Source organism: Ochotona princeps, chromosome 11 (genome assembly GCF_030435755.1).
Source record: "Ochotona princeps isolate mOchPri1 chromosome 11, mOchPri1.hap1, whole genome shotgun sequence".
NCBI classification, from domain to species: domain Eukaryota; kingdom Metazoa; phylum Chordata; class Mammalia; order Lagomorpha; family Ochotonidae; genus Ochotona; species Ochotona princeps.
Window position 1 is genome coordinate 49,822,837 of NC_080842.1, and position 22,467 is coordinate 49,845,303.

The 22,467-nt window shown below is 39.9% G+C and overlaps 1 protein-coding gene across 6 annotated transcripts in view; it reads left to right on the forward strand.

The window, feature by feature from the left end:
- The first annotated feature begins 5,766 nt into the window (after positions 1–5,766).
- TMEM156 (transmembrane protein 156) overlaps positions 5,767–22,467 on the forward strand; it is a 30,811-nt gene continuing 14,110 nt past the window's right edge. For 5 of the 6 annotated variants that reach the window (XM_012931416.3, XM_058670193.1, XM_058670195.1 and 2 more), the window contains exons 1-3: positions 5,767–5,891; positions 17,177–17,446; positions 19,199–19,459. In XM_012931416.3, the coding sequence (XP_012786870.2) occupies positions 5,804–5,891; positions 17,177–17,446; positions 19,199–19,459 (619 nt within the window). In that variant the 5' untranslated portion in view covers positions 5,767–5,803. The remainder of the gene's footprint in view (positions 5,892–17,176; positions 17,447–19,198; positions 19,460–22,467) is intronic. The other variant, XM_058670196.1, reaches the window with a different exon arrangement.

Consider the following 22,467-nt stretch of genomic DNA (forward strand, 5'->3'; position numbering starts at 1 on the left):
AAGAATCTGCCTTTCCAAAACAGGAAAGAATCTGTGGGTGGAGAGGAAGAGGAGGAGGGTGAGCTGCGGTTTACAGAGAATGAAAAAAGCCAGACTCTCTGTGGAGAGCTCTAGAATTTTGACCAATTTTGACCAACACATATCATCCCCACTACATTCAAGATACAGGGCATGCCCATCACGGCTGAAGACTGCCCTGGGCATCTTCATCATCAGTCCCTTCCCCCTTAGCTCCTGCCTTGGGCAACCAATTATCTGTTTCCTGTCCCTGTAGGATTGTCTGTTTTCCCAAAAGATCTATAAACAGAATCAAACAAGGCCTTCATTAACATGTTTATTTAAACCAGTATATGTTAGCACAGCTCACTGATACCCACTCTGTTTGATATCTTTTTTTAAAGATTTATTTATTTGCGAAGACAGAGTGAGAAAGAGAAATAAAGAGATCCTCCAAATGCTTGATTCACTCCCCAGATGCCCACAATAGTTAGGACTGTGCCAGGCTGAAACCAGGGTCCAGGAGCTCTGTGTGGGTTCCCCAGGTGGGTGTCAGGGACCCAAAGTGTGTGAGTCATCACCTGCTGCCTCTTGGGTGCATCAGCAGGCAGCTTGATCTGAGGCAGGGGTGTCCGCAGGTGGGCATCCCAAGCAGAGGCTTAACTTGTTGTACTGCAACACCAGCTCCTGGTGCATATTTTTTCCAGAACATTCACCATTAACTGAAAACAAATTTATTTTCATTGTTTACTTGATTGTTGTCTCTCATTCTAATGTGCTCCCACTAGAATGTGCAGAGTGGCTACTGATTTCATGCCTGAGCGTGCATCACCACTTCAGACAAACCCTGCTCTCCCGGAACCTCCGTGTGTATCTCTGTCTTGAATTCTTCTTTCACGCTGAAACAAGAACTTTGAATAAATCCAGCCAAGGATGTGTACCCCACAACATTATCATCACTATTTTGTAAGTGCCTTTTCTCTAGCCTGAATGGCGTTGTAACACAGTACAGAATGCAGGCTTTTTTTTTTCCCCAAAGGTCTACTTATTTACTTGAAATGCAGAGTTACAGAGTCACACACACACACACACACACACACACACATCTTCCATCCACTGGTCTATTCCCTAAATGGCCACAACAGTTCAAGTTAGGCCAGTTGGGAGCCAGGAGCTTCTTCTGGGTCACCCACAAGAGTGACAGGGGTCCAAGAACTTCTATTATTTTCCCAGGTGCATATGCAGGGAGCTGGATTGGAAAAAACATCCACTGGTTCACTCTTCCAAGTGCTTGCAATAAACAGGGCTGGGCCAGGCCCATGCCAGGGCTTGAGAACTCAGTCCAGGTCTCCCTCAGGAGATTATGTACTTGAGCCATCACCTGTAGCATTCCAAAGCGTGCACTAGCAGGAAGCTGAAACTCAAAGCAGAGCTGGGACGCCAATCCAGGCAGCTGTCCTAACCTGCTGGGCCAAAGCTGGCCCATAGAAGTTGCCTTCTTAAGTCAAGCTTTTAAAGTTGTTACTTATTGTCTTTTACAAGTCAAGTGCTCTTGTTTTTATGGTAGAGCAGCTCCTTGGGATAACACCTTTGTTTATTTTAAAGGATATGTGTCTAGCGTGTGGAGTTAAGATGCTCGCTGGGAGTCATGAGTCCTATATTGATTTACCTGGGATCAATTTCCAGCTCTAGCTCTGGATACCAACTTGCTGTTCCCGCTGAGCTTAAGTAGCTGTGGTGATTCTGTAGTTGAGTTCCTGCCACTCGTGTGGGAGACCTGGATTGAATTCCTTGGCCCTGTCCCAGCTGCTGCAGCTGTTTGTGAAATAAAACAGCAAATGAAAATTCTCTGTTTCTGCCCCTTAAATAAATATGTTCAAAGAAATCTAAAATAAATATGTATCTGGCACACACTGTACAATTATTTAAGGCTTTCAGTTTTGATGGGAAGTATAACTACATTAAAGTATTTTGAGAAACTAGGTCTCAAACATGAAATAGAAGATTTGGGAAAGTGAACACCAACGCAACAGAAACAGCCTCTAGTGTTTTGATTTATTAATCATTTACTCCTTCATTTAGGTAGGAGGAAGAAGCATATAGTAGGTAAATATACCTACTATATACTGGCTATTTATGAATTCCACTTTTATAATCTAGTTTTTATAAAGGTGCTTTGAAAGTTGTAAAGCATAATTCTTGAAATGCAGGCAGTTATCATTGTTACCCACTTTAACAATTCATTAGAGGGTTGGATGCCCCATCCTTTGGGAGAAAGTGAGTTTTGTGATGTTTGTGAGTGTGTATCCCAGGCAGCCAAAATTGAGCTGCAAGGAACATTTGAATTTAAGAGTAAAAGAACTTCTACTCAACAAGATATATAATATTATAAGTACAATGAGGAAGAACTGTTTCTCAGCAGAAAGCTTCTAGGCTCATAGTCCACCATATTTTATCTGTTATGAAATAGTCAGAGGATGAAAAACCACACCCCAGCAAAATGCCAAAGCAAATGACCCCTCAGGAAAAGTGATTGCACCATGTACAATGCAGTTCACAGAAAGATATGAATGCCACTAATAACAGACATGAATAATTCAAAGAAGTTAAAATTGCTACAAAAATATGAAAAATGTTTGCACCTAGTAGCAATCCAAGAAATACAAAATAAATTTAAAAATTTTCCCTTTCAAACAGGCAAAGATTGAAAAACTGCAATGTTCAGTGTTGGAGTTTGGTGATACATGGAGGCCCTCAACGTGTGTTTGGGAGAGTGTATGCAGACACACATGGTCTGGAAACAATTGGCTACATGAATAAAGAACTTCCAGGGTCTGTATATGCTCCTCATCTCAGTACATCTATTCTATAATCAGACTCACACAGTTGCATGTTTGCATGGTGGTGTTATATAAGACATTTAAAATGACATTGTGGGAATAAGGTTAAAAGGGATTGTCAGCCATACAACAGTTGGCCACTGAACATGGCAGGCACTCAGGAAAGACCTGTGTCATTTCCAAGTTTGGGTGACTTGAAGGTAAAGGGACAGGTACCAGAAGTTGTGGAAGAAGCAGTGCATCAATAGAGGAGGCCCAGCACAAGGAGACCTCACCCACTTCTCGAGTTCTAGAAGCCCCAATGGCTTCCCACAATTCCTCAAGGAAATAGGCACATTCTGAGAGAGCTACACACTCACATTTGCTATAGCAACATTTGCTACAACTGCAACAAACAACATTGTCAGATAAAGTTTCTAACATCCTACTTGGTGCTTGCTGACCCCAGGCTTGCTTCCAGCTTTTCTGTTGCTTCCATTTTATCTTCAAAATTAAACGTTAATTAAATCAAGGGCCAGCATACCTTTTGTTTATCTCAGAGGCATTTTCATCCCACCATATCTCCAGGAGCACATCCTAATTGTTTCATGATTTGCTAATCAGAGATGACAGATGATGCCCAGCAAGTGGGTGACCAGCTGCTTATGAGATCCTGATTCCTTAAGTCCAAAGAGCGGCCAGGCTGGGGCCTGGGATGTGGATGCTTGGATTGCTCTCCTGATGTCTACCATCTGGAACTCCCCAGAGAAACTGGGGACACAGCACAGGAGGCCATCAAAGACGGATGGCCCAAGAATCAAGAAGCTGAAAGACATGTTTGCTCTTCCAATGGGCAAGAATATGTTAGAGTTGCAAGGTGCAGTGTGTGTGTGTGTGTGTGTGTGTGTGTGTGCATACACACACCTGTGTGGAAACACATGCAGAGTTCTGGAAGAAATACTACCACAGAGAAAATACAAATCAACAAAATTTGATGTGGACACAAGAATAAATGAATCACTGTATTGTTAAATAGTTCACATAGACATGAACGGGCGCAAAAAAATAAAATCCAATAAAAATCAAAACCAAATTGGAAAAAAGTAGAATTAATTGAATTGTTCTTTAAAGAAATTTAAAATACACAAAGCTTAAAAGAAAACCGATCCAAAAATTAAATTGACAGAATGCTGTTCTATCAAGTAAATACTGTATTGTTAAATATTGTGCCCATTGGAAAAATTAGGGTTGAAATGTTAGTATTCATAACAAAGAGTCAGAACATCTGGAGAACACAATCATAGTCAACTGTAACCACTTTGTGAATCCTGCCAGATGAGGGAAAATGAAGGGGTAACCCCTCTCTCCCTCATCTCCACTTGACTTGTCTTTCCATTCTCAGGGCAGGCGCAGCTTCCATGTCCACCCTCCCTTCAATGATCCTGGGTGTCATTCTTAGCAGAAAACACTGGTTTGGAGTCCTACTCCCACTTTAATGTCCTTAAACTCAGGACCCAAGATTTCCTAACCCATGATTCTCATCTGCATAACAAAGGGCTGCATCCAATCAGAAGGAAAGCCAGCTAAATCATACTCACAAAACATTCTCTCCCTCTCCCCTCCACCCCACTGTTCCATCAAGTCCAGGGTTGGGCGAGTGGGAACAGGAACTGGGGCAGTTGGAACCAGATGGGATGTAAGGAGACAGGAAGGAGGGACCAGGAAGAAAGCTATAGGAGGTTGTCAGTACATTAAAAAACAAGAACAATGGTAACTCTAGATAGCTGGATTGTCTAAGCAAAAACATTTGATTGTAAATATGCTTTCCCCTACCATAATGAATTTCCTCTACTATTTACATTAAAAAGTATTCTATTTCACTGAGATTATCATAATAAATATCTTTTGTTTTTAAAAGATTTATTTATTTTTATTGGAAAGGCAGATCACGTTTACGAGAAGAAGGATCAACAGAGAGAAAAGAAAGATCTTCCATTCGCTGGTTCATTTCCTCAATGTCCACAATGGCAGGAGCTAAGCCAATCTGAAACCAGGAGCCAGCAACTTCTATGTCTCCCACGCAGGTGCAGGGTCCCAAGGCTTTGGGCCATCCTTGATTGCTTTCCCAGGCCACAAGCAGGGAGCTGGATGGGAAGTGGAGCAGCTGGGACACAACAGCGCCCGTATGGGATCTTGGTGCAGGCAAGGTGAGGATTTAGCCATTGAGCCATTGCACTGGGCCTAGTAGATTTTTTTTCAAACATTTTACTACAATACAGTATAAATACCAAGAAATCGGCATGAGTTTACTTATAAATGAGCTTGTTCGGCACCTACTCACACAACCACGTAGCAATAATCTCAGTGTATATCGTGTCAAATGAATGAACTGCATTCTCTTGCTTGTACACGAGCAAACACAACCAAAGTTCTGCATGAGTCCTCAGCTTGTCCTTTCATTTTGTGGTGTTTCCTGTCTTTCAGAGCTAGTGTTATTGTGAGCTCCCAAAACAGCCCAGCCATGGCCCTCAGAAGGCATCAGCCCTCATTCAATAAGTAAAGGGATAAATAATACCCATGCAACCTGGGCATGACTGGCCTGCTCTGTCGTACTTCTGCTGAGGGTACTGTGGCTTTGTGTTGACTCTCACACTCTGGTAAATATGGTAAATATGGTGTCAGGGCTTCACCCCCTCTGAGAAGACAGGACCCTTTTTTAGTAACTTCTTGACATTGTCAGGTAGCGTTCCTGTGTAGAGGACAGTGTGAAAGTGTTTGCTAAAGGGTCATTTTCTGAATGCAAAGTCGCTGAAAATGGAGAAGTCTCAATTCAAGACCTCTTTTTTTTTTTTTAAAGTCTTACTCAAAAGGAAGTGAGTATGAGGTGAATTGTATTAACTTCAAGTGCCGCAGAGATGAAACTCAAAGCAGGAAGTGACCTACCATAATGTGCTGGATGGAGCCACACGGGAGTCATGTGAGGAGACATGACAAAAACAGCCTTCCTTAAATTATGTGTGGCAATTGTGATCACATTCATTTTAACCTTGCCGGAACATTTCAAGACCCCAAAAGGTGAGTGTATAATTGCAGAGTAACCCTCCTTTTTTTCAATTTTTAATTACAGCTAGTGTTTGAAAAAAAAGATCTTCCTGATAAGTGTTGAATAGGGCGACATCCTATGTTTGAAAAGCTAATAAAATGAGATTTAATTTTAGCAGTTACTTGGCACAAATGCTTTATTCCTAGTACTTAAGTTACGTGGCCCACATAAGTATGAGAAGAAAAATTTAAAATCCGCGGAGCCGAGGACTCTAAAATCCCATCACATGATTTTACTCTTTGAAACACTTTCTTTCAAAACAGGTTTAAGTATGCTTTTATATTCTGAAATTATTTAATAAAGAAAGTGACAGTTAAGTTGAAATGCCTGTATTCTCTCCACTGTAACAATTTCATGCAAACAAGTGTTGCTCTTTGAAAAATAAGAATATTTAGAGATTTTCAAAAGATAACTAGTATGGGTACAAATTTAAGCAGACACGGCGAGCATTTGGAACTAGAGAGAATTGCAACAAAATCAATTGTGTGAACATTTCACAGAATTGTTACATGATCATTGAAACTTAGATTGGATGATGTGCTAGAGATTAAACTATTCTTATACGTTAACCAAAGATTTAAAAATGTGTTAAAGTGAATGCTTGAATGATAGTTGTACTCCTTAGCATTTAATGAGAAGAAAATGTTTATTTCTTAAATGCTTCCTGACATTAAATAGCTTTTATATGAATTAATTAGAATCACAGAAAAATTTACATTTAGCAATTTGCTGCAATGATTATTTATTATTGCACATATGTAATGGTAAGTAGCCAGGCAAAAACATATTGGTGAATTATATCTGATGACCTGTTGCAATTATTATTGAATGCTGCATATACTGGTACATAATGGAAGGCAACCAGATAAAAATGTTTTTGTTAATAAGCCCTCTGACTACAACTTTGTAAATAATTAAAAGCTTCAAATTTCTTTTGGTTTTCTGGTATTACATTGCTTAGATTAAATGGCCATGCATATATTTCTCATGCATGATTTCACTGAGTCAAAATGTACTTTAAAGAGAGGAGTTATAATAAAGATAATCCAATTTTTACCCTTATGGACTGAGAACAAGCTTATTTTATAGTTTTCCAAGGCCCTAGATATTTACCAAGTACCTATAAAAAAATCAGGTTGACTATAATAAAAACCAGGACTCAGCCCATGCATGAGGTAAGAAAGCATTTACTAATTATTGGTAGTATTTTTTCAGAATTGTTGGCAACAAGAGTGTGGGTTCCTTTTTTGGGCAGATGAATTTGTTCTCTTAGTCTTTTGTCTAAGCTACAGCACAGTCTTCGGGTCAGTGGTAAGCACAAAGCCCCTTTGAGGCTGCTTGAATTTATGAGTAGATGAAAGAGCTGCTGTAAGATCCACTGTGGGCAAACTCCATTGGCCTAACAGTAATTCGGGTTTTTCTTTGTCTTGACAATAATCGACCATCATCTCCACTGATATTTGTTCTCTTGGTTGCATAGCTAATTAAATCAGTTTCTAAGTACCACTTTTGCCACCTCAAACTTAAAGCAGCTGTTTTTTCATCCTTCATCTATAATCAGCAGAGAGCCCTTTCAGCTCTTCTTGGAGAGGTGTTTACTGGGAAATTTTGTCTCAGAGCAATGCTACTCTATGCCAACTGTGTTGGAGCAGGTGTTTAATATGGGGAGTTAAAATGGCTGCATTTTGTATGAGAATGCTGAGTTTGACCCTAGCTGTGGTTTGTAACAGGAGAGGCAGCAAATGATGATCAAGAATTGGGTTCCTGCTGCCTAAGTAGGAGACCTGGTTTGGCTGCTGCCCAGGCTGTGGCCACTGAAGCAGCCTGAGCATGGAAGTTCTCTCCCTATATTTCTTTTTGCTTTTCAAATTAAAAAAAAAAAAATCACTGCCTTTTTGTGATGTCATTTAGTGGTAGGAGGAACTCTGCAGAAAGCAAAAGGTCAAACATTGGGCAAAATGTTTAATACACACATGATGTAATGCTTTATATTTTAAAGTAATTTATGGGACACCCAGAATATATTCGGATAGCCTTATATAATGTAGCCCTTCGTAGTGAGACAAAAGAGAATTGAATATTACTGTTCCAACTTTTTATTACTTTATAATCATACTTCTGCTTGGCCTATAAAATGTACTGAATTGTCAAATGGTGTACTTCATAAAATAAAGTACCTGGTGAAATTATTTAGAATAAGCTATGAGTGTTCTAGAGGTGAAAATATTATCCTTGAAAGTCCCTGTCTAGTCTTACCTATCAGCTACTGTGGGGTTTTCCCAAAACATTTTTTCAATGTTTTATGCACTTTAAATTCCTTTTTTTTTTTTAAAGATTTATTTTATTTTTATTACAAAGTCAGATATACTGAGAGGAGGAGAGATAGAGAGGAAGTGGAGCTGCTGGGATTAGAACCAGCGGCCATATAGGATCAAGGCGAGGACCTTAGCCACTAGGCCACACTGCCAAGCCCTTTAAATTCTTTTTTAAAAACAATTTATTCTGGGGCCTTGCACAATGACTCAGTGGCTAAATCTGGGTGCCGGTTCGTGCCCCACTGCTCTGCTTCTTTTCTAGCTGCCTGCTTACAGCCTGGGAAAGCAATGGAGGACGGCCCAAAGCCTTCGGACCCTGCACCCATGTGGGAGACCTGGAGGAAGCTCTGGGCTGCTGGTTTGGGATTAGCTTAACTCCAGCCGTAGCAGCCTCACAGGGAGGGAACCAGCAGACAGAAGGTTTTTCCTCTCTGTAAATCTGCCTTTCCAATAAAAATAAAACAAATCTTACCAAGATTTATTGGAAAGGCAGATTTATCTAGAGAGAGCTTTCGTCTGCTCGTTCACTCCCCAAATGAGCTCAGTGACTGGAACAGAACTGATCCAAAGCCCAGAGCCAGGAGCTTCTTCTAGGACTTCCACATGGATACAAGGGTCCAAAGACTTAGTGATCCTTTTCTGCCTTCCCAGGCCATAACGAGAAAGCTAGACTGAAAGTAGAGCAGTTGGGACACCAGTCAGCTCCCATATGGGATACTGGTGCTGCAGGTGGAAGCTTAGCCCACTATTCCTAGGTGTCAGCTCTGTATTTTAATTTCTAGGAGAAACATTATAAACAATTTTTAGTTATAAATTATTCACTGACAGCCTCACTAACACATCAAATGCATTTTAAAAGACTCTTGAGGAATAATGTTTTTGCAAGTGTTAGTAGATTCAATATCAAAATAAACAACTCTCGAAAGTTCCTCAATTAAAAATAGAGCCCATGTTGGAGCCTCTTTCATCAGGAGTGTATCTGAGTCTGTGAATAATCCGAGCAGGAAAGTTCTGTGATTACCATGACTCCGGGCAAGCCATTGTTTGAGCCTTAGTAGATTTGCCTCAGGCATGCCGTGAGGAGGGTGGAGCAGTGGTGGTGGCGGGGTCAGCCTATTCTGCAGCAGTGTTTTAGAACCTTCCAGTTTATTTGAAAGCTGTTCACACTGTGGTTGGATGTACTCATATTACATGTTAGTAAATGGGAATGCAATGGGGAATGGAATGGCTACAGTAATTCTGTAATTAAGGCACAAGTTTGCTGCCAAACAACCTGCTTTGGTTGGACTTAGAGCATTTCCAAGAGAGATGTGGTTGACCCTCATGTAACCCCAACGAACTTTTATTTCCTTATTAAAACCATGCTAGGGGCAGACTGCAGGAGTTTTCAGTCAAGGGGAGGATTGACTGACAAACACCTCAGTGCCTCCTGCATTTACTGAAGTAAGGATGGAAGAGAATTTGTTGTGCACATACCCACAGTTTTCAGAGCTGTTACGGGGGAAGCATCCTTCTCTGTTTTGAAACTCCTAACTGCCTGAGCTGCAACCACTGCCCAAGCAGCTTTTCTAAGAAAAGCAAATGATAACTGATTTTCAATGAAAATGATACTGATTTTCAATGAAAATGTTCCCATGTCAATATCTCAAAAACTCCTGTAAGCAGTGACTTACATAACTCACTGTAATGTATCTGCAATGTTTTGTGGTGACTTGGGCCAGGAACAGAATGGAGGAAAACACCTTATCTGGCTGTTGCTACTTGCTACTTATCGCTTTTAAGAACCCAACTCCTGCTCCCTGTGTTTGTTTCCTGGTTTACATTTCTCCCGTCAGTTCACACTTTCTGGTGGGAATGGTATTACCTTACATCACAAAATTGAAAGGACAGAGGAACTTTATATCTTATGGGACAAACTCTGAAATTTGTTTGTGTATTTATCAGAAAGACTAACATACCTAAGACTACTGCAGCTAATTTCCTAAAAGTGTTCCTGGGCTCTCAAAAATGAACTCCTTATATTCTTCTTATTTGTTCTTCATAAAAACATAATCAGTAATAGGCTTTGGGATATAGTCTTGATTTTTTTTTTAATTTTTTCAACGAAATACTTCTAATGGGAACAGTGCAATGGCTCATTAGCTAAATCCTCACCTACTGAGCGTCAGGATCCCATAAGTGTGCTGGTTTGTATCTGGCTACTCCAAATCCAATCCTGCTCCCTGCTTGTGGCCTGGGAAAGCAGTAAAGGATAATCCAAAGCCTTGGGACCCTGTACCCATGTGGGAGACCCAGAAGAAGCTCCTGACTCCGGGCTTTGGATTGGCTCAGCTCCGGCCAATGCAGCCATTTGGGGAGTGAGCCATTGGACAGAGGATCTTTCTCTATGTCTGCCCTCTCTCTATAAATCTTGACTCTCCAGTTAAAAAAAAGAACCTTAAAAAAGTTTTTAAAAATCACTCCTATTTACATGTACCAGATGTCAGACACTATACTAAATTTTTTTTAAACCAGATTACCTACTTCAATGTATTAAACAACTTATTCATTGTGAATCATGTTTCTCAAGGTAGAATATTCTTGAAATACTCAGGATTAAAGTTTCTAGTTTTATATGTTATTTGAAAGACAGAGATGGAGACACACACATCCACACATGTGCGTGTGCACACATAAACACCTGCATAAACACACACAGAGATTGATTTTGCATCTGATGGTTCACTCCCAAAATGTTTGCCACAACTAGACCAAAGCCAGAAGCCCAGAACTCAGTCTAGGTATTCCCCAAGAGTGGCAAGAACTCAAGTAACCGAGTCACCATTTACTGCTACCAGGATGTGCATTAGCAGAAAACAAAAGTGAAAGTGGAGCCAGAACTCACACCCAGACACTCCGATACAGGATGCGAGCATCCCAGGTGGCCGATCAACCATCCAACCAGACTCGCCCCACAATTAGGTTTCAACATGTGAACATTAGGGAAACATAAACATTCAGCACATTATACTGGGTATGTCAACTTTTCTATTTAAATAGAAAAATTTATTTTCATTGGAAAGTCAGATATACGGAGAGGAAGATCTTCCCTCTGTTGAGTCACTCGCCAAGCAGCCGCCACAGCCGGAGCTGTGCTGATCCTGTTGTGCCGGATTTTGAAATCCCCAGATAATCATCAAGTCTGAAGTCGGTGCTAAGGCATAAAGGTGGTTTATTCAGGTTAGCCTAGGTCTCCCAGCATGGCTGGGCTGGGGGAGGGGCAGCCACAGCCGAGGCTGCTCAGGGAGGACAAAAAGAGAAGGAAGCGCGAGCCAGAGAGAGAGAGAGAGAGAGAGAGAGAGAGAGAGAGAGAGAGAGCCCGTGCCCCCTAGTTCTTATACATTTCAGGCTATTAATTATACAGTCATGATTTAGCAGGCTTCTATTGGTGGGTTTGAAGCAAGCAACTTTCAAAAAGTACAAATCGATGAGCTATAGGGTGGTGGATCTTATCTAACACCAGGTACCTCCTTCCTGAGGAGTGGTCTGCCTATGTGACCTGCCAGGTGTCCTGCCGGGTGTCATGTAGACTATCAGGCCTGGAGTTCACACAGGCCCCAGCCAAGCCATTAGGGCAGGAATTACAAAAGGCAGAAAACACCTAGGTTCTTCAATCTGAGGCCAGGAGCCAGGAACTTCTTCCTGGTCTCCCAAGCAGGTTCAGGGTTCCAAGGTTTTGGGCCATCCTCAACTACTTTTTCAGGCTACAGGAAGGGAGCTGGATGGGAAGTGGGACTGTTGGGATTAGAACTGGCGCCCATATTGGATCCCAGTGCGTGTAAGGCAAAGACTGTAGCCACTAGGTTCCTGTGTTGGGCCCTGGGTATGTTAATTTTATAATTCACTGCCAAATGCTCCTCCGAAGTCATTGTAGCAATGTTTTGAGTATCAAGATATTTCTTATTTTTCTCCAGTTTATACTTAATACACTGAAACAATTAAACTTAGATTAAATAATCCATGTGTCTTACAAAGTTCCTCAAAAGCTCATTAGCAGAGGAATAACCTTGGGTTTTTGGAACTATGACCTGACCTAGATTGGCTTTGATTTTCTGTCCAACAAGTAAGGTCTTCTTAAAAGTCCTCCCTTACTTTTTTTTTTTTTTTTAAAGATTTATTTTATTTTTATTACAAAGTCAGATATACTGAGAGGAGGAGAGATAGAGAGAAAGTGGAGCTGCCGGGATTAGAACCAGCGGCCATATGGGATCAAGGCGAGGACCTTAGCCACTAGGCCACACTACCGAACCCAGTCCTCCCTTACTTTTAAAGGTCAATAATTTCTCAAGTGTTCGGTGACTACAATCAGAAAAGTGCTCCCTGGCCCAAAATATCTTAAAAATGTGAGATAGAAACATCTTAAGGACTCTAAAAATACATTGTTGAGCTGTTAAGGAAATAAGAAAATTTACTTGAGATTGGAATTGACTAGAAGCTGTAAATCCTGATGGATAAGAAAGGAAGAACACAATGGCTCTCTTGGGAAGCGCCTATCAGTCTCTGGTGGCCTGGAATTTCAGCTGCATTGTGAGAGGACAGAGGGCGGAGCCTGAAGCGGAGTTACTAAGGAATAACATCTTGCAGAAAACAGTTCTCCAGGAAAAAAAAAAAAAAACCTGTCTGGCTAGGAGCAAACATGTGTCTCCGCACTTGTGTCTATAATGAGAGAGTGAGTCATCGCTGAGCTGCAGATTCAGATGGCCATAATTGAAATATGGAAGGTCATTACTTGTGAGATGTGAAAAGCCCAATCCAGTAAATTAATTGAAGTGGCTTTGGATTAATAATGCCATACAACTCCCAGCAAAGACAAATGCCTTCAAGCTGCACTTGCCATAATTCCAAATGATTCCAAGAACACTTGCTAATAGAGATACCACAAAACAATTGTACATTCAATAAAGTAGACCCTGCAAAAACAAACAAAAAGGTAGAAGAAAATCTTTCGAGAATTCAGATGTTGAAATTACAAAATACAAAGTATAAAATAAATCTTTAGTTTGTTTTGATGAATACAAAGTGGCATCAAAAAGTGTGAGTAAACATGGAAGAATGAAATGAGAGCCTTATCAAGTATAAATGGATTAAGACTTGAATGGTAAGACCTGAAAATGTGAAGCCACTAGAACAAAACATAGGAAAAAATATTCTTGACAGTTCTGGCAACGATTTTTTCAGATGTGACCCCAAAAGCACAGGCAGCAAAAGCAAAACAGACAGATAGATTTATGAAACCCAAAAGCTTCTATATAGTGGAGGTAATAATCAGCAAAGAGACAACCTAAGAAAGGGCGGAAGACATTTCCAAATCATCTATCTCATAAGGGGGATGCTATCCTAAATATGTTCAGGAACTCACCTTAATAAGTAGGGACTCATATTGCTTAAAAAATGAACAAAAGAATTAAATAGGCATTTTGCAAAAGAAGACATGCGATGGTTTAGGAGTAGGAAGGGATCCCCATCCAAAGATGTTGGTCATATCTTGTTTCTTATCTGGCTGCTAGGTGCGTGGGAATTTGTTGACTTCGCTTGATTTCATTGCCATTATACCTTCTGTATCACTTATGTGGGATACAGTGTTATTAAAGAGTTAAGAAGGAAAATAGACTGGATGCAGCTTTCCTGTACTGTCATCTATTTTCCCTAACACTAGTTAGTATCCTGCATGTTTCCTCTGAGAGGCTGCAGTCAAGAGCCCTGGAGTTAATTCTGAAATACATTTTCATCTCTCTGAGTGACAAGGCAGATGTCTAACTCCTGGCAATATTAATAACTGTAGTCAAATTCACCAATTCTTGTTTGTGGAGATGAGGATATAGCCTACCTGATTATAAAAAAAATGATTGAGTAGAATTATTTATTTTTTGAAATTGTACCAGGGAAGGATATGTCCTCCATTTCCTTTCCATTTGAATTACTTAAAACTAAGGCTTAAAAGCCAACAAAAAATGACCTAGTCCCCAAATATCAAGACGGTATCATCCATTTTAGAAAGCCCTCTTGCTCTCTGCTTGCATAAGAAGGTTGCAATATTGACAGTAAAATTTCTCCATCTCCCTTCTAGGTGATATCAGAGTAATAGAAATTCAAGAAGTTGAAAATTTTATAACATAGAAAGTCCCAGGGAAGAAAATGGAAAGGTGGCAAGAAATAAGTTTTTCATGTATTTTAGTAATATTAGGAAAGCTATAGTTTCTAGAGATCCATCAATGGTGTTTCATTTCCTTACTTTGCCATTATTATGGAAGACACTATTTTCTATTACAGTTATCATTTGATTACAACTTTCCTTACAAACATATTAACAAATAATAAATATATTTGAGTAAAAGTTCCTCCTCTGCCCCGCAAAATATCTTTGTACTAACTACAGTATGACATCTTTTAGGGTTGGAAATTAAGCATGAATTATTATAGAAATAATTTAAAATGTAATGGGATAGTAAGTGGCACTTTCATTTATTAAATAATAAAAAACATGGGTAATCAAACATTTATGAAATGACTACTTAAACAGACTCCACAAATTTTAACAATTGCATTGATCTAAATTACTAGCCTGATTTTCTTTTAAGTTTGAACCAGATGTAGGACTCGAAATAATCATTCTGGGCCCAGTGCAGTAGCCTAGCAGCTAAGTCCTCACCTTGCATGCACTGGGATCCCATATGGGCACTGACTTTAATTCCGGCAGCTCCACTTCCCATCCAGCTCCCTGCCTGTGGCCTGGGAAAGCAGTCGAGGATGGCCCAAAGCCTTGGGACCCTGTACATGCATGGGAGACCTGGAAGAGCTCCTGGCTCCTGGCTTTCGATTGGCACAGTTCTGGCTGCTGCGGTCACTTAGGGAGTGAATTATCAGATGGAAGATCTTCCTCTCTGTCTCTCCTCCTCTCTCTATATATATCTAACTTTGCAATAAAAATAAATAAATCTTTAAAAAATTGAAAGAAATAATCATTCCACACAAAATGAAGTAATTTTTTTTCATTGACTTCTGTATTATTTAGAAATCTTAAGAATGTTTTGTAACCCCTCTGGTTATCTGAGAGATGGTAAAGAAGCTTTTAAAGATGACTTTGATGCTGTCATCATTTCCTCACGCAAACAAGTGACTTGGAGACTGAGAATTTCAGAAAGACCTTATTGGGTTATGATAGCTAAAAGGGGATTCCCGGTGTTACACATTGAGTTAGATTATTAATATGAACTAAATCACAGCTAATCCTGTCCTAAATGAGGGATTTAAAAATTGTTTTTGAGAAATGGGTTTGCATTTTAAGTAATATACATATATTTATCCCAAAGTCCAAATTATTTTTATAGGTGATGAAATGCCACTTAACGTTGCTGTAACTCCATGAACTTTGCACAATCCAAAGTTACCTCTATTTTGCTGTTGGCAAACACAGCTTATGGCAATTAAATATATTTTGCAATCGTTTGGCTCACAACATATAGTCTTGGTCTTTCATTTCTGAATTCAGTGTCCTTCTATTACATTTCCCAATCAGATGTTTACCTTCAGACAAAAATTTAAATTATGGTATCATCTTGTTCAATTTCATCTTTAAAGATTTTGGTAGGCTAAATAATTGCCATCAAAGATGATAGGTGCTGGTACTTGGAAGCCATAAGTGTCATCTATAAGGAAACCTGTTTTGATAGATTGAAGGGGGGGGGGATTATCCTGATGGGCCCAAAATTCCAACACAAATGTGCTTGTAAGAGAGAGAAAGGAGATAAAAAAAATGAATGAAATTCTGTCTTTTGCAACAAACTGGATGCAGTTGGAGACCATTATGTATAGTAAAACAAGCCAGTGCCCAAAAGACAAGAATTTTTTTTTCTGATATGGAGTAGTTAATACAGAATATAAAAAAAAAAAAAAAAAAAAAAAAAACCCAGGGCATAAGAATGAAACTGATAGCTTTTATTATTTTTAGCCCTTGCCTAGAATTCTGTGGAATAGTAGTCTTTCTACTGTTTATTTGATTAACTTTACAGTTACTGGAAATTAAGCCTGACAGTATAAAGAAAACTGAAATTAAATTATTGCAATAATAAAAGGGGAAGAACGAAAGAATGGAAGGAAAGGGGTATGGAGAGAGGAGGGAGGGAAGTGTGGTTATCATCTTAGAATTGTATCTATGTAACACATGCAATCTGTTTTCTTTAAATTAATAAAAAGTTGAGAAAGAAAGCAAACGAGAAGACTTGACCCAGACAGAAGAGTAGAAAACAGCGACAGAGGAGAAAGTGCAACCTGGAGACTAGGATTGTAGTGACTCAGCCACTGACATGGGACTGTCCCCAGCCTCCAGAGGGTGGACGAAGGGCCAGAAATGGACTCTTCCCAAGAGCCTTCAGAGGCAGCAGGAGAGCAGGAACAGCCTGACTTTAGATCTTTTGACACTGAGGTTAGTCTTCAGCCCTCCAGGACCAGGAGCGGGAGGGGTTGGGAAGGGGATGCGCTTCTCTCATTTCAAGCCACTGATATTGTGATACTTTGTTATGTAGGCTCTAGGAAAATAATACAGAGAAACCTCCTGTGTTTTCCAGCTCCTGTTCAACTCCAGGAAATTGCCTTCAGTTTCTCTTTTGGAACAGATGAATTTTCAAGAAGTTCCTTTGTTAGAGTTTTCCCAGAATACAGAACAGTGAAGTTCTAGGGTTCCAACACTGCTTTTATAAGCACATCTGCTCTCTGAAGATTAACAGGGAATGTTGAAACACTTACTTGGAGAGATTTTGTTCATTTATATTCAAAGAAATGCTTCTCACTGATAAGCTACAATGGACTGTTCTACCTAAGGAAAGCTGGGAGCTTATCATGTATTTATTGGAATGCCCAATATTCAACATTTTGCAGTAAAGAATTTCTTTCTTTCATTTTTACAGGAAGAATTTTGGAGCTATCCTGTCTGAAACTTTGTTTAAAACCCAATTTGACCCATTCACTCCCCTCCTTCAATTTGTCTTTCATGACTTTTTTGAAACCAGTAAAAGAAGCTCAGATTATTTTGGAAATCTTTCTAAACCACTCCGATTTTGAAAACGTCACCAGGACTTGCCAAGATATCACAAGCCAATTCCAAATGTGCTCTTTGTGTTTGGTTTGTGAACCTAAAGGAAATGTGGGTTCTATTTCTCAGGAAGAAACATCAAAAGGTAAACAACAAATGAAAATAAAGCATAATATAGATTAGCTTGCTCTGTTAAAGTAACGATATAGTCTCTGGAACACTCTGTGGCATTTCTTTGGACAGGAAATTTATTGGTTATTTTGGTTTATTTTGATTTAATGAAAACAGACTATTAAACCATCAGAATTGCATGGAGATTCACACATATTGGATCATTAAAAGGCTCTTTAGCATGTCTTCATTAAAGGAGTCAATTAAAAAATTAATTTAAGAACTGCGAAGTCAACCCCCAGTCTTTCATAGTAATACCAAACCTGGGTTTACTGTGGAGTCATTGAACCGTTAGTGCCTTTATCCTTATTCCTACCTGACGTATGTCGTCTTACCAGTGAGCATCCTGAGGGCTGGATCTTTGTCTTGGTTCACTCCTGCATTCCCAGCTTTTAGCACATGATACCTCACATATTACTCAGTAGGCACTCAATGAGTATTTCTTGGCTGGGTGAGCAAATGAAAGGATCACTACATAGTATCCACAGTGCTTAACTGGAATTGCATGTATTATGAGATCCATTTATATTACTTCGTTTAATTGAATCAAATTGTGTCATTGAGAAATGAAATAATTCATTCACTGTTACAATATCTGCTGGTGGCCTGAAGCCCAGACATTAACATTATTGCTTGTGTTCAGCAAGATTGGATTGTCTCCTAGTCGGGAGCCATTGGTAGTTTTTCCCATTCTTTAACTGTAAGGAACAAGGTTCCCTAGTATCAACTCAGATGAAGTTTTTCCTCCAGCAATGCTGTGATGATTCCAAGGATTCTGAATTGAATTCATTAACAAGCAAAAGGGGCTTTTGTCTTTATGTTGGTAGAGAACTAAGAAATGATTGAAGGAATGGTGACTAACAAATGGTCTCCTCAGCCTGCTTGAAAAGTGCAAACTGCATTTTCAAGTTGTCCCAGCCACAAGCTGATTTTTACTGGTTCTTTTCTTTGTGAGTCAGAAATTCACAAAGGGCGTAGCGGGGCACTTCTGGCTCTGGGGGTTTGCGCTGTTGGAGTTAGACAGCGACGGAGCTGGGGCTGCAAGAGGCAGGTGAGCATCTATGTAGTCTCTGGAGTTTTCTATGAGCCCTCTTGTTGTTATGATTACACGTAAGAACATGTTACATGAGATCCACCCTCTTCCATATTGCAACTGTACACTACAATAGTACCCTACAGGCGCAAAGTTGTCTGGCTGAACTTTCCACTTACTCATTTCATGTAACTGAAACTACATCCATTCAAGGCAACTTTCCATTTCCCACTCCCCAGAGCCGGCCCTCAACCTTCTACTCTCTGTTTCTGACAGTCTTACTTTTGACTACTTTACATATCTCAGATAAGTGGGACCCTGGGGTATTTGTCTTTCTGTGACTGACTTATTTCACTCACCCTAATGTCCTCCAGGTTCCACTGCGTTGTCACAATTGCTGTAAAGAATATTCTTCTGTGTGTGTGTACAGTTCGCATTTTCTTTATCCATTTAACTGCTAATGGGTACTCAGGTTGCTACCTTATTTGGGCTATTCCGAATAGTTAACGTCAGGTCAAGAATGAGGGCTGGTTTACATAAACTGTAAAAAATATAGCCAGTCATTTGAGTAATTATTCTTAGTGCAGCCCACTTGTTTCTACTTTCATGCAAATGAAGGAGGAAGTATAGTTAAAATTGCATATAGTTTCTAATTATGTGTCACCATTCATAAATACCACAATTTCTTTTCAGTTCTTACCATGACAGGATCAGTGGAAACGAAAGACGCTGATTTTCATTCCCCTTGTCAACATTTCAATTTTACTGCGGCTCCTACAGTTGACTACTGGGAGCAAAAGAACACTACCTGCAATCTGAAAATGCGCACTAGAAGGTCAACAGCCGCGAAGCAAGACCCAGCCAAGCAGAAGCCTGTACATCACACTTGCGGAATTACGGAATCTATGAATAACTGCACACACCTTTCCTTGTACCTAGAAATGGACACAAATTGTGAGTTTTCACGGAAATTGGAGGGAATAGGACAAATCAACTATAGATCCACAAAATGACGTAAGAGCTGTACTTTAGCTGAAAGTAGTTGAGAATGTATTGATGAAATAATATGATCTAAAAGAGTGTTAGCTTTTTCAACTGTTCATTTTTCTCACAAAACATGATTTGACAGGGCTAAGCCAAAATTTGAGACAGAGAAGGCCAGTGTGGATTATGACTGGAAGGGCACTAGAAAACCCTCTGGGTTCAATAACTTCTAGTCAGGTCCATAGTTGTTGCTTGAAGTCATATCATGTCATCTGGGTGTACCAAGGAATGGGTTTCTTTTAAAATGTGGATATCCTGTGCATGCTGTGCATACTGTGCTATTGCAGTGTTGGCTTGCATGAGTTTAACCTGCCCTCTCAGAATTGAGAACCAGGCTTGGATGAAATGGGATTTTTTATTTAATGCCACAAAGATGGCGGGAAGTACCCAGTGGGCATTTAGGGTCATTGAATAACTCGGAGGAACAAGTAGGGACTGAAAGATTAACCTTACAAAAATCATAATTTCCATTACGGCTGATTAGGCCTCCTAGTCACTTGTTTCTACTAAATAACCTGTCCCTAGTAGGCCCATTAGCATCTCTGGGGAACATTTTATAATACTTCATTGAATGAGTGCTTGTTATATATGCCAGGCAGTGTTCCAGGCACAGGGGAAGAAGAGTTAGATGACCATAAAACTGTACAGAACATGGAGATACCACATGTAAACACGTAAGTACGTTCTGTGCTACAGGTGCAGAGGGAGAGTTAGATGCTCTGCCTGTGGGTATCGACACAGAAGCCTTTCAGATGGCTTTAGAGTACATTCCTAAAGATTTCATTAGTTTATGAAGAATTACATTTGAAATGATAAGTTTACCTTAAAGCAAACACAAATAAGTCTTTGCAGTCTTCAAGGCTAAAATAAGACTTCAAAAAAATTCCTTTTTGAGTGAGTTTGCTGAGGGCTCCATGGACTCTGTGGCTTCAGAATTTTTCAAGGTTTATGTGTTTGGGGAAGAAATGAGAAGAAAAGCTGGACAGATCTGATCAACGGAATCAGTTCTGTCCAGGTCAGGAGTAGCGTGGGACCGTGGATTCTGGAAAGATGGCCTAGAGGAGAGTGAGGTCTGGAAGATCAAAAGGTTTGGATTCTAGATATTAAAATGCTTCTCTTTATTCCAGTATCTGTTGGTGAATCCATTGCTTTTTATGTTTTTCTAAAATGCAAAGTAAAAATGATTCTATGATTTTGATTTTAAAAGAATTTATTTTTGTGTTCATGGAAAGTATCCATACAGATTTACAGTGAAGTGATAGCTAACAGCTTTCTGGGGAGTCAACAATGAGAATGCTGACAGTAATAAATATATACTCTTGTATTCTGGAGCAAAAGTACTTTTCATTTTCCCAATGTGTAGAAAATGAAAGATTTATTCATATTTTGCTCTGCTGTGCAAAGATCATTTTAATCTTTCTCTTTTTAAAATGATTTTATTTATTTTTATTGGGAAGGCAGATTTACAGAGAAAAGGAGGGACAGAAAGATCTTCCATCTGCTGGTTAACTCCCTAAGTGGCTGCAATGGCTGGAGTTGAGCCAAACTGAAGCTAGGAACCCAGAACTTCTTCCAGGTCTCCCACACAGGGGCAGGATCCCAAGGCTTTGGGCCATCCTCTACTGGTTTCTCAGGCCACAAGCAGAGAGCATGATGGGAAGAGGAGCAGCCAGAACACAAACTGGTGTCCATATAGGATTCTGTTTCTTGCAAGGGTAGGATTAGCCAATTGAGTCATCTCACTGGGCCCTGATTTCCTTAGGAGCTCTACTCCATGGGTGGTGGGGAGGGACTAAATTTAGTACAATCTGATACATTTATTCTGAAACAACAATGTAAACAGTTCCTTTAGATATATATATTTTTTCAGATTTCTGTCTGGTTTTTTTTTTTTCCTCTGCTTCCTGCAAGTGGACATAGTGTCATGGATGTTATGATGGGTTTTGTTGGATGCATTGGCTGTTAATCCCAGGCAGGTGCACTCTGCTGTTGCAACTAAAGTTTGATGAATACATGGATCTTTTTCCATGGTTTGATCATGGAAAAAGCCTCCAGTTTAAGTCAGTGTTGAATATCTAAGTAACATGCATCAGGAGCCCTGTGAAAGGAATGCCTGGACTACAAGGCTCAGGTAGTCATCCAAGGATGATCATAAAAATAAACTATTCATTCACCCTGCTAAGCTGAGGAAGTACTAGCTATGTTTTATACGCAAAGAAAAGGGTTTGCAGGGTAGCTTAGAAAATCAGACAACACTGTGTCTTGAAAATGCTGAAGTCTCCCTTGTTGAAGTCCGCCGTTCCCAGGTCTGCTACTGGCTACCAGGTCTTCATGAGGCCATGGGAGACCATGCTTTGCTAATGCTGAATGGTGACCTTCCTTTCTATCTGTCATCTGACTGTCTCACTGTCATCTGAACATAGCAACTCACCCTTGAATCCTTGTTAAGCATAGGCCAGGGCAACTGCATGTTTTCCTTGTTCGCATGAAAGCCACTGGACCATCACTCTGTGGAAAGAGAGTCTGAGCAGTCACCTGCCCTGGCCATTTGTTTTCCTCGGTATAGTCCTTTGTCAATGCTTGCCTGTCCCGCTCTACCCCATTCTCTTTGTGCTCACTGCATCTTTGTGCATCTGAGGACATATTTTTGGGTTGCTTGACTGACGACCAAACGTGTCAACAGCAAATGGCTCTGTTTCTAGAATTCTGCTGTTGTGGTCTCTTAACCTAGTGACAGCAATGATGATAAAACAAGTACATATAACCTAGAGAATTCAGAATTTTGGAACTATATGGATCCCTGGAAGTCACTTGGTTCTGCTTGTTTCTTTGGCTCTCCTGATTAATACAACAAGAAAGAAGCCAGGAGAGTTAGTAACCATGACAGTAATGAGTTTACATGCAGTTTTTCAGTTCAA